The sequence below is a fragment of the Cyrtonyx montezumae genome, unplaced genomic scaffold (assembly GCF_038088225.1).
Source record: "Cyrtonyx montezumae isolate F1298 unplaced genomic scaffold, pur_monq_1.0 scaffold_17, whole genome shotgun sequence".
NCBI classification, from domain to species: Eukaryota; Metazoa; Chordata; class Aves; order Galliformes; family Odontophoridae; genus Cyrtonyx; species Cyrtonyx montezumae.
Window position 1 is genome coordinate 29758375 of NW_027071903.1, and position 16999 is coordinate 29775373.

The 16999-nt window shown below is 39.9% G+C and overlaps 1 protein-coding gene across 1 annotated transcript in view; it reads right to left on the reverse strand.

Moving 5' to 3' along the window:
• The window catches only part of AGBL1 (AGBL carboxypeptidase 1), a 254668-nt gene that overhangs the window by 129999 nt on the left and 107670 nt on the right, over positions 1–16999 (reverse strand). The window contains exons 19-20 of the mRNA XM_065734355.1: positions 5311–5440; positions 917–1048 (exon numbers count right to left, since the gene is read on the reverse strand). Coding sequence (XP_065590427.1) covers positions 917–1048; positions 5311–5440 — 262 coding nt within the window. The remainder of the gene's footprint in view (positions 1–916; positions 1049–5310; positions 5441–16999) is intronic.

Below are 16999 nucleotides of genomic sequence, written 5' to 3' on the forward strand. Positions count from 1 at the left end.
CGGAATTAGGGTTCATTACTGATGGCCCTTCAGAGATTGCTGTCAAAGGGGTCTGGAAGGATGATTAAAAGGAGAAATCCTGAAGTTGGGTTTTGCAATGCCAATGCTATGCAAGTCATTTGAAGCCAAATATTAGAAGGTAACAGTGACTCTTTCTCCCATGAGTCATCAAGGGCTACGGTTGAGTCCGTGGACTATGAAACAAAGGTGGTTCTAAAATCACCATTTTCTTGAGGAATTTTGCTGATGTTTTTGGGAAAAAAATCCATTGTGGAGGCCAGGGATCATCCCCAAATACTCATGAGAGGAAGGAGAGAAACTTTCCATTTTGTGCAAAAGAGAATTCTAATCACAAAATCTTTCACTCGGGCCACTGCAGATTCTTGGACAGCCTCGGAGGCTTGCTCTTGGTTTCTTCATTGCAGATTCAAGACAGGCTCCAGATGCTGAAAGCAGCATTTGAATTCTGTTTGTGTAACACTGAGCTATCCTCAGCCTTTTCAAGCTCTCTGAATTCCAACACAATAAGCAATGTCCTGATTGTAAGCACCCTTCCTGCTTTCCTTGTGAAACAAGTGTTTCCACAGGGACTTCTCAGGAGTTAAGGGTGGGAGAAGCACATGCACATCTGGAACTTATTAAACACCAAAACACAACATTTCTATTAGTCAGCAGCTGAAGACAATAAAACAGCATTTTAATAAAATGAAATAGAGATCCATATATTGACAATATTCTTTCTGATATCTGCTGCACAACGATACTTGGAATTATTTTAATTTGTCTGGACCTCTACTCCTCTGGAGTAAGAGAAGTTTGCATCTACCCACAGAACTTGTGATCTGACCTTTTCTCAGAGAGCGACATAGATGCACATTCATGCCAGCAGCTGTAGAAAGGAACAAAGTGCACCTACCCTGTAGCCAACATCTTCTGTGATAACTGCTGTGTCCACCACGCAGCCTGCCTGCCACAAGGTCTCCTTGATGCTGCAACCATAGAGGAACACGTTCTTTTTCTGGGAGTGTCCATGGTAGTCACAGAATACCTAGGGAGGAAAAAAAGGTAACATCTTGAACACTGAAGTAAGTTTCCTGGTTCTTAACCACAGACACTATTAGACTATAGTGAGGATTAACATAGTTTTCAGTTCTCTTCTGACAAACTCAGAACTCTGAGCCACGTCTATAATCAGTGTCAAACTTTGTTAGACAGCTGTATCTTGCTTTACCTATTGGATCTGACACGATCTCATGAATCCAGTGTCAACACCAGTGCATTTCTGTCTGCATCAGAAATAAACCTGACACCTGTGCAAGATTCCATGCCAGCTCAGGAACCTGAGAGTGCACGGTAACTTATGTTACAACAGAGCAATTTGTCAGGCTCCTTTGACTTCTCAACTCTAGCATTATCCTCAGGAGATTTAAAAACTGCACATTTCCCCAGTAATTAATCATTGCCTTGGCTTCTTTAAATTAAAAAATGGTGCTACATAATTTTCAGGAAAATGTAATTGTGCAATTGTGTAAAAACATATCATATGTGGTCAGATTTTTACATGAATTCCTGGACATGAAGCACAAAGCATTATCTATCTTCATGGCAAATAATCTCATTTCATACTATCTAACATATCTATCTAATCCATCTCTCATGTTAGCTATCATGTAAACTAGGTACAAGATACGTTCCAAGTTTTAATGGAAATTTTGATTGCCTTCATGGGCAGATATCAACTCCTACAAAAATGAAAATCACAATTTAATGACCCAAGAGGTAAATATTGACCCAAATGTTAAATAATAATTGATCTCCTTGCCCTCTGAGATATGAAGTCAATAGACACACTGCTGTTACATATATTCTCCATGTCTTTATCAGGAAAATTCAGAAATCTGTCAACAAAAAGACAAAAATTTCTAAAAGGAAGGAATTGGTTCATTTTAAAACAATATTCAGTGCAGATTAGAAAGGAGCTACGAGATCTCATTTAAATAGCTTTGTGAAGCACATGTTGGCAACAAAAGCACAGGTGTCAAAAGGTAGGGAAGAACTATGGATCAATAATAAAAATAAAAAAGACAAGGGAGAAAATATGTATTACATAAACACAGACAGAAGAAACAAATCACAGAGTTGTAGGGGTTGGAAGGGGCCTCCAGAGATCATCAAGCATACCCTTGTGTGCTTGTTTCCTAGCTATACAGTCACTAAGTTCAGCTGTTGCCATCAAGATGTTGAACTTTCCCCACCTGACCCCAACCTGAGGCAGCTCAATGCCACCCTGTTTGTATGCACAGGGAATTACCCGTAAGGGCCCCTTCCCAACAGCTGCACTTATTGCTTCTTTGAATGACAGGCATTTTTCCACTCAGCGTTCCATCCCTGCTTTCAGCAATACACAGTCATAGAGTAGTTTAACCACAGGTACCACCTAGAATTTACTCCTATGAATATCAAAGAAGATTTTACAGCCGTGGTTCAAGGCAGAGATCCCAGCTCAACTGGGTATCAATTACCTGCCAATTTACAGAATTACTAACATGCAATACGCATATATTATTACCTAAAAGATTACTTATCGGAAACCACACAGGGATGATCAGCTGCTCAGATAGCTGCACTGCCTGATAAGTAGGAGGTCTATAATTCTGCATCTCAAGAAAGCTGCCAGTGAGTCCCTAAATGACAAGTCTGGAACAAGCCTTCCACATTAGTAAGGATTATAAAAGCCAGGCTCCGTAACACCACTGTTTCATGCCATGGGATGTATTGCTGATTGCCACCCACCTCCATGGCACAGAAGTCAGTGTTGCTGGAAATATTTCCATTCTATTTGCACACTGCATAGACCTACATTTTAATTAACTTCACTGAATACTGCAGTTATTCTCAATATTTATAACAAATTGGTTTTTTTTATAGTACATTCTTCTGTCTCATTTTTATGCTACAGAGCAGCTGAAGCCTCACCATTTAGCCAAGACAAAACCATATTATGTAGTTGCAACACCCAATGCAGAACTTTTCTTGAGTTACCTCTGAGCCAGGCAATCCTGGGACCTTGGGTTACCTCTGAGCCATCACCAGGCAAATTTGGGACCTACCTATCCTTTTTTCTCTAGTCTATCCTTGTATGTCTGGGACACTAACACAGAGTCAAATTCCAAGTATTGTGCTCACCAACTCAAGATACACATGCACATTTTTATCTATTTAAAGTTACATGCCAGCACTGAGCATCAGAAAGGTAAGGACTGCTTTCAAACTCAAAAACAATCCCCCTCGTGACTCACAGAATCAGGAAGCTTTTAAAACAAAGGAAAAGCAAAATAGAAAATGGAAGGAAAAAACTGTTGGCAAACAGAATATTTTGAAATCTATTTGTTTTTTCTTCAAAAATCTCCATTTTTCCCTAGCAGCATTGTGAGAGGACTCAATCAGAGTCCTGAGGTAGACACATCCAGGATTTTTTGCTCACAAAAAGCTACATCCTTGCACTCAGATCTGTTTCTAAGCTGAAATGAATACCTTTGAAAACAAATGCTGCTTTGTCTCTCCTGGTCCCTAGGAGCTTCTTTCTGCCCCCTCCAGAAGTAATTTGCTCTTCAGTGCAGCTTGCTCCTTCTGTATGAGCTACGCTTTTCCTGTTGCATGCTGCAAGTTCATTGTCAACTGTAACTCACAAGCTGCAGCGTTTTCTCACCACAAATGCTCAAGGGGAAAGCAACATTCCTTTTTCTGTCAATCCTGGCTGCACCCAGGCTCTCTCATACTCCCACTGCTCTCAGTTGAAAAGAAACCCCCTACAGTGGAGAGTTGCAGTGCCATAGTGCATCCAGCCCCTTCTTTTACAAGGAGTTTACAGAACCAGCAAGAGAAGCAAGATAAATAAATAAATACATAAAATAAAAGCACTTAGAAGGCTGCTTTCTATGGCTGAAGTTACCAATTAAAATGGGTTTGGTTTGAAAGGTTGTTAACTTTAAAGTTCTTTCCTTTTCTCTTTCAAGTAGCTTTTCTTTGCTTTGAAGTAACTGCTTGTGCATCCCCTGGATAAATGAAACTAATTCACTCCACAGAAATCATTTGGCTATTGGTGAACTTGGCTTCATCAGATCTTGGCAGTAGCTGCAGGGCAGAAGAAACCCAGCTCTCTTCTGGAGGAGGGAAAAAGGCATTTGTGAGCACGTATAAACCAAAATCATTGTACTCTTCAAAGGCAAAGAAAAATCACTTTACCACGCCTGACATACTTCCTGTGAGAGAGAGATCATGGGATCAATAGTCTTAATTCACTCTGCAAGATGATAACGTGCCCCGGGTGCACGTTCAGCTGTATGCATCTGGACATGACAAGGATGGTTCTGATGAATGTAAATTAAAAAGACTCAATAAGGTTAGCACGGTAAAACAAAACTGATCAGATGTAGCTCAAAACCCAAATTCAAATGTAGGTGAGCAAACTCACAGCTGCAAGCTGAACTTCCAGCAGATTCCTTGGAGTGCAGAGCTGAACATCGGGGCTGTTGTGCAGGCCAAAAATAGCACTCTCTCGCAAAAATTCACTTAAATAAACTCTCAGACATTTTCACCCTGTCTGAGGATTTTTTCCATCAAAACCAGAGGGAACCGTGCATCATTGGACATTTCCCGCCTGACTAGGGCTATATATAAGAAGCCAAGCCAGTCCGTCCATCCACTGCCACTCTGTTCACTGACATTTGAAACTTCCTGCATTTTTTATCCTGAGGTCTCAGAACTATTCATTCTGCTGGGCATCAAGACCAAGCAGACAGGGACACATCCCAGACATATCCCGGTAGCACCATCTCTCATGAACTTTATGTAGTCCCCCCCAAAAGTCATTTTCTTCTCACTAAAGCAGCAGGGAAGTTCAACCATTTTGAAGACTAACTCCTGTGTTTTTGTGATTGCACAGATTATTCCAGCCTGGGCTTTTGCAATATCAGTTCAGACTATGTCTTTACAGAATTTCTCCTGTCACTGCCAGAAAGATAGCAATAACCTACTAACAATATCTAGCTTAGCTGAAGTACTTTGAGGATACTAAGGAGCTTTAAAGAATTCATATTAACATTGCAGGTGTGCAAAGACTTTGAAGGTTGGAGTTGGTTAGAAGATTCAGTAGATAATCCAAGCTTTTCAGAAACACTCCTGAACGATGAAAGTAGAGCAGCATAGGATACTTTCCAAATCTCCCTAGCCATAAAACAAGGCTGTTCACACAACTGCAATAAATAATCTACACGCAGTAATCCACAGAAGATACTGGGAGTTACTCACCAGAGGGGCCCGGCCGATGCTGCGCAAATAATACAGAAGACCTTTGGTGTGGTAAATCGTTGGATGAAGCTGAGAACTAGGTGTCAGCCACTGTCTGTTCAGATCATCTCCACTCAAGGAACAACGGTGGCTGAAATTACAAAGCGACACATCACAAACCCCTGAAACAAAAGTTGATTCCTAAGAGTTTCTGATTCTGGCGAGACCCGCTGCAAGGATGGGGAATGTCAATTAAAATACAGATCAAAGATTTCAACATTGGGTTGGAATGAATCAACTGTCAGTACGTTTCCGAGGTTCTTATAGCATGCAAATGATGTTAGCATTTCCTTTCCTTCCAGAATTCACACAGTTACAGCCCTGAAAATAAATGCAGATTTTCCTTTACTTAAGTACGTACACAATCAGGACTACTTACAAACAAAATATCTTCAGAAACGCTCTAAATTCTGTGCTATCTACAAAACTCACCCAGCTTACATGCAGCAAAGCTTCTCAAAACCTGCACAGCAAATAAGTACATCCAACTCCTACTCATTCTAATTGAAGACAGGTGCTTGAATCTCTTCGACCAGTCTGAAATATGTATGCACTTAAATGAGATGAGCTGGATATCTCATTTAAGCTCCTCCGCTCATGAGAAATGTAGCTATCTGAAGCACATCAAGAAGATCTTGATGCATGCTACATCATTATGTAGAACAATTACCTAGATTCACTGCAAAGATTGAATAAAAAGCTAAATAAGGATCCTAGATTTGCACTGAGAAAGTGTTTTCATTAGTTGGCTTGAAAATATTCTGCTCCTGACTCAGTGATCAGTGAAAAATTCTGCAGGATATTTGATCGCACGGAGCAGTAAATCATAGTTCAATTTTGCAAAATCTGACTAATTTCCCTCATTAGTGACTGTGTGCAGTACAGAGCCTAATCATTTTAAGTACTGGGCAAATTTCTAGCTACAGAGTTGCATCCAGCTTTGCTGCTCTAGCCTCCTAGTAACAGAATAAGCACAAATGTACTCCCAGGGACACAGTCTGGTGGTCTTTAGGCAGAATCTTGCATTGCCCCTGGGGCGCATTGCATCCAGCAGCTTTGATATTATCAATGTCTTGCAAAAGATGCTTGCAGAAAAAGGGTCTCAAGACTGGAATACTTGAAAAAATACTAGATACAATGGACAACTGGTTAAGAAAGAAACAATAAAATTCACAAAAATTGTCATATGTGCTTAACGTAGAAAAAACAAGGTCTCTGATGCCATCTTGGGGTTTCTGGCAACATCACAAGACTCATTCTGACCTTACTCTAGTTCCAGTGTTACCTGAATTCCCCTCTTCCTTCATAACCCATAGTTGCTACATTGTTCATTCTGAAAATTGGAAAATATTACTGACAGCTAAAGCATGAGAAGTCACTTCTGCCAAAAATGCTATGTGAAAACATGACCACTTCTGTTTTGTTTCTTAACAGTTCTTTCAGCAGTTACCTGTGGGTTTACCTCTCCTGACCTGCAGGACAACAGATGCTCAGCTAATATTTACAAGTGTTTCTTTGCCAAGAGCTTGTGTGCATACACAGTTTCCTTCCAGCAGAGATAACTCCAATTTAAAAGTCACTAAACTAAACCTTTTTGCAATAAATAAATAAAGTGACATACAGAGAAATACCATGTTCTCTTAGGAAAACATGCAAGAAAAACTCCTAATCAGCTCTGTTGCATTGCAGGGTTTCTCACTGCAGCATCTGTGGCCTGTGGTCTGGAATGTAGTACTGGTACACAGCACAGCTTTCATACAAAATGCTGACCTTTAAATATTAGCCCTCTGCCTGCTAGCTTGTAGCTGCAGCTTTAAAGGAGATGCAGAACTTTAATTAAATTATGAGACACTGATTATCCCAATCTCGCTCTCTCCCTCTGATCATACTGTTAAAGGCTGTTTATTTTTGTAGATCCCCACCAGCTCTGTTCCCTTGTTCCTTTCTCCTTCTTCTCTTCCTTTCCTAATAGCGATGACATTCGCAGATAATGGTTTTGTCCGTTATGCTCTGCAACCAAGGGTGAAGGTAAAATATTAAGCTGATCCCAAGTGCTGATAGCAAATAAAGGGACTGGAAAGCTGAGACTGGCTTTCTACATTTGGCAGGATTTAATGAAATTCACTTTTCAAATCAAAGGCATTTCTCATAACGTAGTTCCTAGCTATTATATTTGCTTTAAATGCTCTGTACCTTCTCTCCTTCGCAGCTTTAGTGAGACTGCCTGACAGCCTGGATGGGACTATCAGCAGCTCAAAACAAGTGATGAAATAGTTTGCCACAAGGAATTCCAACCGAGTAAAGAAAACCCCACCTTTGTCACTACACGGACTGCCTGTAATTAAATTGTATTTCTCTTGCTCACAAGTCCAAACAGTTCTTTGATGTGGGTCAGCATTTGGGACAGCTGTTAGCTGCCTCTGGGGTACTGCTTGGCTACCAGAACACAACAAAAGGAAACTATTTCCCCCTTTGTTCTACACAAGAACTGAAGTGGCTCCATTAAACATTTCAGTCACAATCTTTAAGAGATACGATCCATTAGGGCCACTGTAGAGAGGATCAGTTCTGCAATTTAAAGTGGCTTATGCAAATATCACCTGTTTCTCCTCACCAGGAAAGACTAAACACTTTTGACCTTCTCCTCCAAGCACACTCTAGGGCCATAATGTTTCTGTAGGTAGCTCTAGAATGACTCAGGAAAAGCTACAGAACTGGTGGAAGATAGGATCCTCTAAGCATAACTAAGCTGTTCTAAAACTGTGTGTAGCCAGAAAACTGCCACAGTGATACACAGCAAGGTGTTCAGCACTCACAATTGTCTGAGGAAAGAAACACTTAGGCAGGCTGTCCTTCGGGTATGCTAGTGCCACACAGCCCTGGAAAGTGAACAGTATTCAAGCCCACACTCTGGAGCAGAGATCTGTCAGAAAATGGGCAACCCTCCCATGACTGGATGTGAGCATAGAGAATTCAACCATAGGTGAATTTCCTGATGACTGTTGGTTTCAAATATCACTATACATCATCAGTAATATTCCTGTATCTCAAGAAGCCTCACCTCTAAAGACATATAAACACAGGTAGTCATCCAGAACTGCAAATGAGAGAACTACTCTACAAAAACTGGATCCTTAACATCTCAAGTTGATATAGCACGGTCATAAAGATGAGGTTGAGTTTCCTCTTCTGAATCCACAGGCAGTAAATGCGCTTCTAAGAGAAGCTTTAGGCTCTTGCTCTGAAGGTACACGTCACAGAAAGTTAATGAGAAAGAGGTTAACTTGCTAAAGCACTGACTTTTTAACTGAAAAATCAAGTGATACTTTAAACCTGTTCGCAACTGTAAGGCCCTGTTTTTAATCTTGTACCTCAAAGTTTGACATCAAGTTTTACTGAAGATATGTCTTTGTTCTTTCCCTTAGTCCTGCTTGGCTTAAGCACAAAGCAAAAGATCCCGACCACCTATGCTTCCAACTTCACTAAATGCTGAAACAAGTTTGGACTGGGAGACATTACCTAGTCCTAACCCAAGGCTGATAGGATCAACAGAACCTACCAACAGAATAAGCCAACCTTCAGTTGGCTGCAGTAAGACTGGATCAGTGCCCTATTAAGAAAGAAAAATGTGGGGGGAGGAAAGAGAGAAGAAAGGGGGGGAAGAGAGGGGAAGAAAGAAAGAAGAAAAAAACACCAAAAAACACCCCACAAAAACAAAAAGGAAAAGGAAATATGAAGCAAAGACATGGGGAGATAAACATAATGCACAAGATATTATACAAGGAAGAAAGCAAGAAATGGAGAGAGAGGAAAGTCACTTTTTAAAGAAAAGATGTTGCTGTGCTTGAAAGATAAAATGATTCAAAATCTCCTGTCCATTACAGATAAATGGAAAGACAGGGCCCATCATATCAAATGAATGATGTCAGGACTGATAATAACAGCACCTGGGGCACAGTGAACTATGAAATCTAAAGGGATGCATTGTGTTTGATATGTAGAGAGCAACATCACCATTCACTGTGCATCTTAAAAGCAGACAGCAGTACTAGCACAGGATAAGAATATCTATAAAGGAAAGTAGGCATAAGTAAACATCAGGATGCCATTGAACAGCGTGTGGCAGCCTCAGACAGACACAGCATGCTGGACTTATAAATAACTACTGCCTTCCTAGGATGGAAGTGAGAGGCATATTTGCATTAAGGTGTTTTGGTCTTGCAATTAAGAAAACTCAGATCAACTTGAGGTGTGAGTGCACGTGGGGAGGGCAGGTGGAATCCTCAATTTTCTTGATTGTTAATCTTTTCAGAGCACAAGCCTGTGATGTTAGGAAGCAGCGGACCCAGCAAAGCCCTCCCTCACAATTTAAAGGAAGATGTGACAGAAATATAATTATTTTTTTACAGCTTGAAGACCATGTGCTGGAACAGACTACATTCTCCATGCATTTATTCCACAGAGATGCTCATCCAATGCCATCCAGTCGCTGCTCTGTAGCATTGCCTTGTGGTCATTGCAGAAACATAAAGTCCTCACAACAATGTAAATACTGGAAGCTTTACACTGTGAAACATTAGCTTAGGGCAGCTAACTAGGCTTCCATTTTCTGATATTTCCATCTTAATTGCATTAGAGAAATTTTGAAGTGCTGAAGACCGCTTTGTAGAGCTCTTCATATAATCCATTTTCATTTTACAGCAGATAAATATACAGATCTGTGCTACAGCACTCTACAGCTGGAATCAAAGATGGGGAATTAGAAGGCAAGGTATTTTCCTACTGCGCTCTGGGCTGCATCATTAATTTCATAGTGAAATTTCTTTCCCATCATTAAAGTGGCCTGCTTAAAGTTCCCTCTGGGATGCCTTGCTTTTGCATCTTGGCAAGCCACAGGGTTTCCTTGAAGAAAAGTGATCCCCTCCCCAGTTTCTGCAAAAAGCAAAGGGGGCAATGTTCTTTCTTTGTTCAGGGTTTGAAGTTATCAGATTTTCATTTGTTCACAGTGAAACACAGGTGAATAGCTGCAAGGCTATACAGACATTGATGACCGAAGCAGTTTCCATCCACATTACTGCAGCTAACAATTCACCACTAATCATATACTCTTCTGGCTGCAAGCAGTATGAGTGCTGAAATTCCTAAGCAGAATCAGGATAAAAGCCTTTCCAACATAACCAAAACAGATCTAGTTCAGGAGCCACGTTTATTCCACATCTCTTCAAATTTTACTCACCTCATTCTTAAATTTCATTTACTCCCTGTTCCCCCAGCTCTGAGTCATCAAGCTTCATCTGTACCACATCTTACTTTCATACTGTTTTGGTCACAAGTAAAGGCCACAGCCAGTATTAGAGCACCAATGCAGGCATGATGAAAACCAAGGTCAGAAAGTTGACTTTTCCTAAGTGAATACCATAAAGGACCAAACGGTGGCAGTTTCCCAATTGCACTGTGACCTCTTGCTACCATTCTAGCTATCTCTAGGCTAGAAAAATTTATTACTACTAATTTTTCTATTTCACTTTTCACACACAATACCAAGCTCCTAGATGCCACTTGTACTGTCTGGCTGCCAACCAACTGAACAGGGTCACTGGAAGGATCCTGACCACATCAGAGCATGGTTGCTCTATGACTTCTCCATTTCAGCACAGATCAATGAATCCATGATGTGCAGTGCTTCCTCTTGAGCAAATGGTATTCTAAAATTACCACTCCACCAGCTTCTTCTCGCCTACCCACAGCAGAACATGGATGCTAATTAGCATAATGAGCCTTTGGAGTTTCACCTTCTACATCTGACAGATTTTTCCACAATGGACAATTCGTACTTTCCTAGATAAATGATGTAGTCTGTGCTTTCTCCTTTTGGTGCATGTAACTGTGCCTCTGTCCTTGTTCAGCTCCAATAGAAGAGTTCCCTTTCTCTCTGTGGACACATTTCATTAAGCTGCATTTTGTCACAAACCAGTTAGACACAGAATGAGATCTGCATCACTCCCAGCTAACATCGTCAATGTCATAATCAAATGAGACAAGAAGTTCACGTGACCTACTGAAAAGGTGAGTTAACAGCATTATCACAGATGAGCTAAACTGCCTCCTCAGTTCCACATGAAAGGACACTCATCAGATTTCTACTCTTTTAGCTGCAACAACAGTAGCTATCAAACATGAGAACATGTTCATCTACAGTTGGTGACGCTTTGTACTGTCATTTATAAGGAAAATACAAGTTACAATGATTTGTACCATTTTATGGAGGAGTAAATAAGGGTTTGGAGAACTAAAAACTGAGTTCTAAGTTTCCTGGTGTCTACCATGAGAAAGGGTCATCTCTAGAAATTCTGCAGTATCTTCAAATACTTTGTCACTGATAAGACAGCCCTACAAGAGAAGTTTTAGTCACTAGTTTTGACTGGAAAAGTACATTTTCAACTCAAGAGTTTTCTTGTAATAAGTACCTGCTTTCTGCAGGAAATACTGTCTTTTCCTCAATACCCTATTAAGATCTTTGGTTTTTCTGTCACAACTCCAAATTTAACAATTCAGGACTTAAAACTCTTTAAGAGAAGCTGACAGCATATGGCAGAAAACATGCATTTAAAGTTTCTTATGTATTCATTATTCTCTGTTGAAGGATCTCTTTGTCTAGGCCACATGCCCTGCAACACCACTTAAAGGTTTCACAACAGTAATTCAGTAAGATGCACAATTATGATGCAGCATGGGAGGCAGGGGAAGCCAGGACAACAGGACAGCCAAACAACTCCCAAATGGCACCGCAGCGACACTCCAAATGGAAATGTTGTTTTTAAATAGGAAGATTTGGCTCTAATTTCGACTATTATTCATCAAAAAGCTTTCTCCTTGGGGAGAAAACATTTTCCAAGCCTCATCCTCCTACAAACTATTTTAGCAAATCATAATTTTGCAAGCTCAAATATTGAAGAGTGAAGACACTCAGGCAACGTGGTAGTAAATCAGTGGAAAACTAAGAACAGAACCAGAGGTTTCATGACAGCGGACTGAGTAGTCAATGTTTTACTTTTGATGTCCTTTAGCCTGCTTCTAAGCCTTGTGTTCTTCATTTTCTTAATCTAAATGTGGTTTATAATCATATACCTGAAGAAGGGTTCTTGACTGACTTAATTGCTCACATATGGATTGCATTAATTGAGTCGATTTAAAAATCTGGTTGTTAAATCAGTGCAATCTCTGTATATGCATGAGTACTAAGAAAAGCACTTTCCAGATGATTGTTCTAAAACTTAAACCAAAGTAAGTGACACAGAAGGGCAAAGCACGGCATCATAGATTAACAACAAGAATTACCAGCACAGGGTTGTGTAGAGGTCAAGAATAAAAAAATAAAAATAAATAAAAATAGAATGTACAGAGATATCTTCAGATCCGTTAGATTTTCCTATGATCCTTGTGCAGCCCCACAGTCTAGTAGGTAGCACTCTCTCCACCAGACAAGAGGGAACTGAAGATGTTAATAAGAACGGGAGGAAAAAAAGTCTCAGAGCAGATGCTATGAATCAGAAATATTTTGCTAGTAAATTACAGAATAATTGGACTAATCCAAAATCATTGCCAGTGAGTGGTGAAGAACCCTTGTACTTATTTTTTTAACAATGGGAGTAATGAAGCAGACACTGCACAAGGACCATGGTCCAAGCTACAGCTCCTTTCTGGACCATCACAATATCATCGTGGTCTAATCACGTCCAACATCACCTAAAAGGTTTTATCCAGATTCTAATGTCCTGCTTCCATGGGCTAGGCATTGATGAGGGCATTGTTCCTCAGAAGACAAGTCTATTTGGAAACCTGGAGCTCCTTTTCAGTTTGGGGCCTGCAAAGCTTTGTGTGTGTATCAGACTTGTTTTAGGAAACTGTCAGCTCCCAGCAAAGCAAGGCAGTGATTTGCCAGCTGGTACTGAACATGAGAAAAAAAGAGAAGACGAAGTGGCTAAGAAGGAGGAAGAGATGGAGGTGAGGAAGGCTGAAGTCACCTTCCCAAGATGAGATGTTTCCCATTCCCATTCTCCATCATCTCAGCAGTCTTTCTCAATAAAAACAGGCAGTGGGGTTGAGACTGCGAGTCACACCTGTTTGACAAATAAGGCTGTAGAATTCCAAAAGACGATGTGCTCAAGCACATTTTATTCAGTCCTGTGGGGGGAGATGGAAAGCTGTTTCGCCAAATATGTTCTATCATTTTCTCAAGTTAGGTTAATAATTCATTTTCTTTTCTTTTCTTTTTTTCTTTTCTTTTCTTTTCTTTTCTTTTTTTTTTTTTTAAACAAAATGGCTGCTCTAGATTAGGTTGTCCCTGTGTAACACCAATTATGCTTACACACTCATCCTTCGACATTCATTCCTGTTGCTGCAGATAGATGGTGTTTTTCTTCACCAAGCAGGAACTGGCACAAAGCAGGTTGGTTTCAGCACCAGGTTGCTCAGTGCAGCACAGCAACACAAGGAGAGAACTCACCGTGCATGAGGCTGTGATGTGTTTTATGGTGGAAATGACCGCAGGTTGACATACACGAAGACAAACTATACTTCCTCTGTTTGTAAATTACAGTTCTGACAAAGCGCCAGTATCTGAAATATGCTGAGTGGTAGCTTACAAAATAACACAAACCCAAGTACACAGTCTGCCAACTCCACAGCAGACACAGTTAAAGAAAGCTGCTCACACTAGAGGAGTTTTTTTTTTCCTGCTTTTCCCCCCTTCTTTTTACAGTCATGCTGTAAAAACAGTATGATTTGGATCATATTGCTACTGGTGCCTATAACTCCATTGGAAATTCCCTATGTAACAGGCTGTATACTGCTATGTGACAACATCTGCTAACTTCACAGCATACTTGCATGGCAAACACAATCTCCGTAATATAGAATTAATTCCTCATAGGTTACTCAGCAATCATATATACAAATGTAAGCTTTTCTCCCTTCTGAATTTCCAGCTCTGCCTGTGAAGTCCACTGAATACTCAGAAGTTCCTACAAAACAATTTGATTTCTTTGCAATAAGTGTTACTTGGTGTAGAGATGAATAACAGTTATGGATGAGCCCTGTTTGCAATACTGCTTCCAGGTCAAAATGAAAAGAAAAAAACCAACAACCACAAAACAAATCAAAAAGCCAACAAAAGATTTATTTTCCAGTGACACACTCCACCTGATTTTGAAGGGAAATGCATGTTTTCCACTTAACTAGACACACATTCTGTGTATCCTCAGAGCTCAGGCAGCAGCCGCTCTACCATCACTAGAAGAGCATTTGAGTGATCTGCCAAGGAGTAGAGCAAGCAGGCAAAGCAGTTTGGGGTTATATCTGTTGACGCACGAAGTTGTTTTATTTACTTTCCCCTATGCATACGCACTACATGACTTCAACCTTTAGTTGAATGATAATTCTGATAGAAAAAAAACCAACAAAACAACACCACTAAAACAAATTGCACTTGCATAACTGCTCAACCAAGCACAGCGTCTCTGGGCACTTCACAATAGTAAAGTTAAACGAAGCTTTCAATACACACTTATTAAAATAAAGTATTCACTAGAGAAACCTGATGGGCTTGTAGGGGTCTGCAAAACATTCAGAAAAAAATTTAAAATACCCATATAAAATACAGTAACAGATAAAATCACTGTAAAACAAAACAAAACGGACCCAATAATCCAGGAAAACTCACACGTCAGCAAGATTGGGCCAAGGGTTTCAGAGAGTCCACGCAAGTGTAAAGTAAAGCTGGCGCAGAAAACTCAGGGTGCATAAAGAAATAGAAGACTCCTAAGAGGTGGGATTTGAATTTGACTTGCCATAGAAACCAGGCCAAACACATTAAGTGCAGCAGTTTTGCTGGAAGTTTCTAGTAAAAAACAAAAGTCAAAGAAAAACTAGGACACTAGACTGGAGTAAATGTAAGCAGTTCTCATATACTTGTGTGATCAGAAATCTAAGCTGTTTTTTCATAGCAATTGGCAAATTTTAATTGGGGGCTAGTACGATCAAAAAAATCCCTCTTGAAACAGATTTGTAAAGTGAAGTTACTTGAATACTGAAATAAATGACCTGATTTTTCAAAATATGGAGCTACTCATCACTGCCTATTGAAGTTCAATAGAATTGCAAGCACTCAGCATCTTCCAAAGCCAGGAAATTCTTAACTAGCTTCCTAAAACATACTGGATCAGGGCAGCTAATTTATGGTCCTTATTATTCATTTTCATCTCTGTTCTTCAATTGAATCTGGAAGCTTTACACATCAGAAGATATCAGCAATATTCCAGAATGGAGGATACAGAACTTCTCCAAATACTTGGGTGAGTTCCTGCTTCGCTCTTCCTTCCCTTCTTTGCCCTCCAACTTGTTTTTACAGTAATGAAGTAGAGGAAAAATCTCCTAATGGGTAATGAATCACGAATATTTGGGCATCAATGGGTTTGCAGACACTTATTAAGAAAATCAATGATCAGCATCCAACTCTGGTAGCAAAGCATTTAAGAAACTTTCAGATTAGAAGCACTGTCCTGTTTCAGTGACTTAAGAATATCAGGTTCTGGTCAAATGTTGAAATATTTCATGGCATAGCAAAAGACTTAGATGTGGAGAAAAAGGTACAAGAAAAGAACACTAACAGGACCTCTGGATCACTTGTTGTAAGCTATTCTGACAGTTAATTCAGTTCTAACTCTTCTAGTTAGAAAGTCCATGGGTAAAAGCTGATACAATGCCACTGAAAGCACTTCGTATCTGCTGGCAGATCTAACTCCACATGTTCAGTCACTGAAGAAGGAATAGGACCATACCGTCTATCTTTTCTTCAGTCAGCAACTGAGGACTACAGTTTTACTGTCTAGTGAGAAAAATAGTTTTCAGATAAAGAAAGGTTTGTCTGTCTTGAAAATGTTCTGATTCTTAACGCACATTCAGACCTAACAGATGAATAACGGTACTGATTTATTGCTCTGTGCATCATACAGGGCAATACGACTCATGCCACTAAATAAATTTGTGCTAAGCTCTAACTTTAAACCAAAAGGGCTTCAAAACTGCCTTCTGAAGACCAGTATTTTGTCACTGCTAAGAAACAAACAGACACAACTCCCACACATATTTTTCAGTGGAAGGGTATGCATAGTGTTTCTATCAGTAGAATGACATGGAAAGGAAGTACAGGGGAATCAAATTCTCTGTTTGAAGACGGATTTGAAACAGAAACATGCATTGTGCTTAGAATAATTAAAAAAAAAAAGTCAGGAAAGCTAACAAGTCTCTGGAATATTTCTGATGATATCTGATAGTGTTTTTCTTTTTTGAATTTCTCCAGGAGTCCTTGTTCTTTGAGCTATCCTGCCCCTCTCAGACCCAGGAGAGATTAAAGACTCAGCTGCATAACGTTTAATCAATACAGATAAGCTCATAGAAATATCCTCCTCAAAAATCAATGTGCAAATTCCAGAAGGCCATTCTGATGAACTGGAATAAATGTTGCAAATTATTTTTACCGTGGCTGTAAAAATACTGAGGAATAAACAATGGCATAGGAAAGATCTGAAGATCTAAGTTATCTTTCTCCTAAATGTCAACAACGTAGTTCAGTTGCCACTGTTTGAATGTA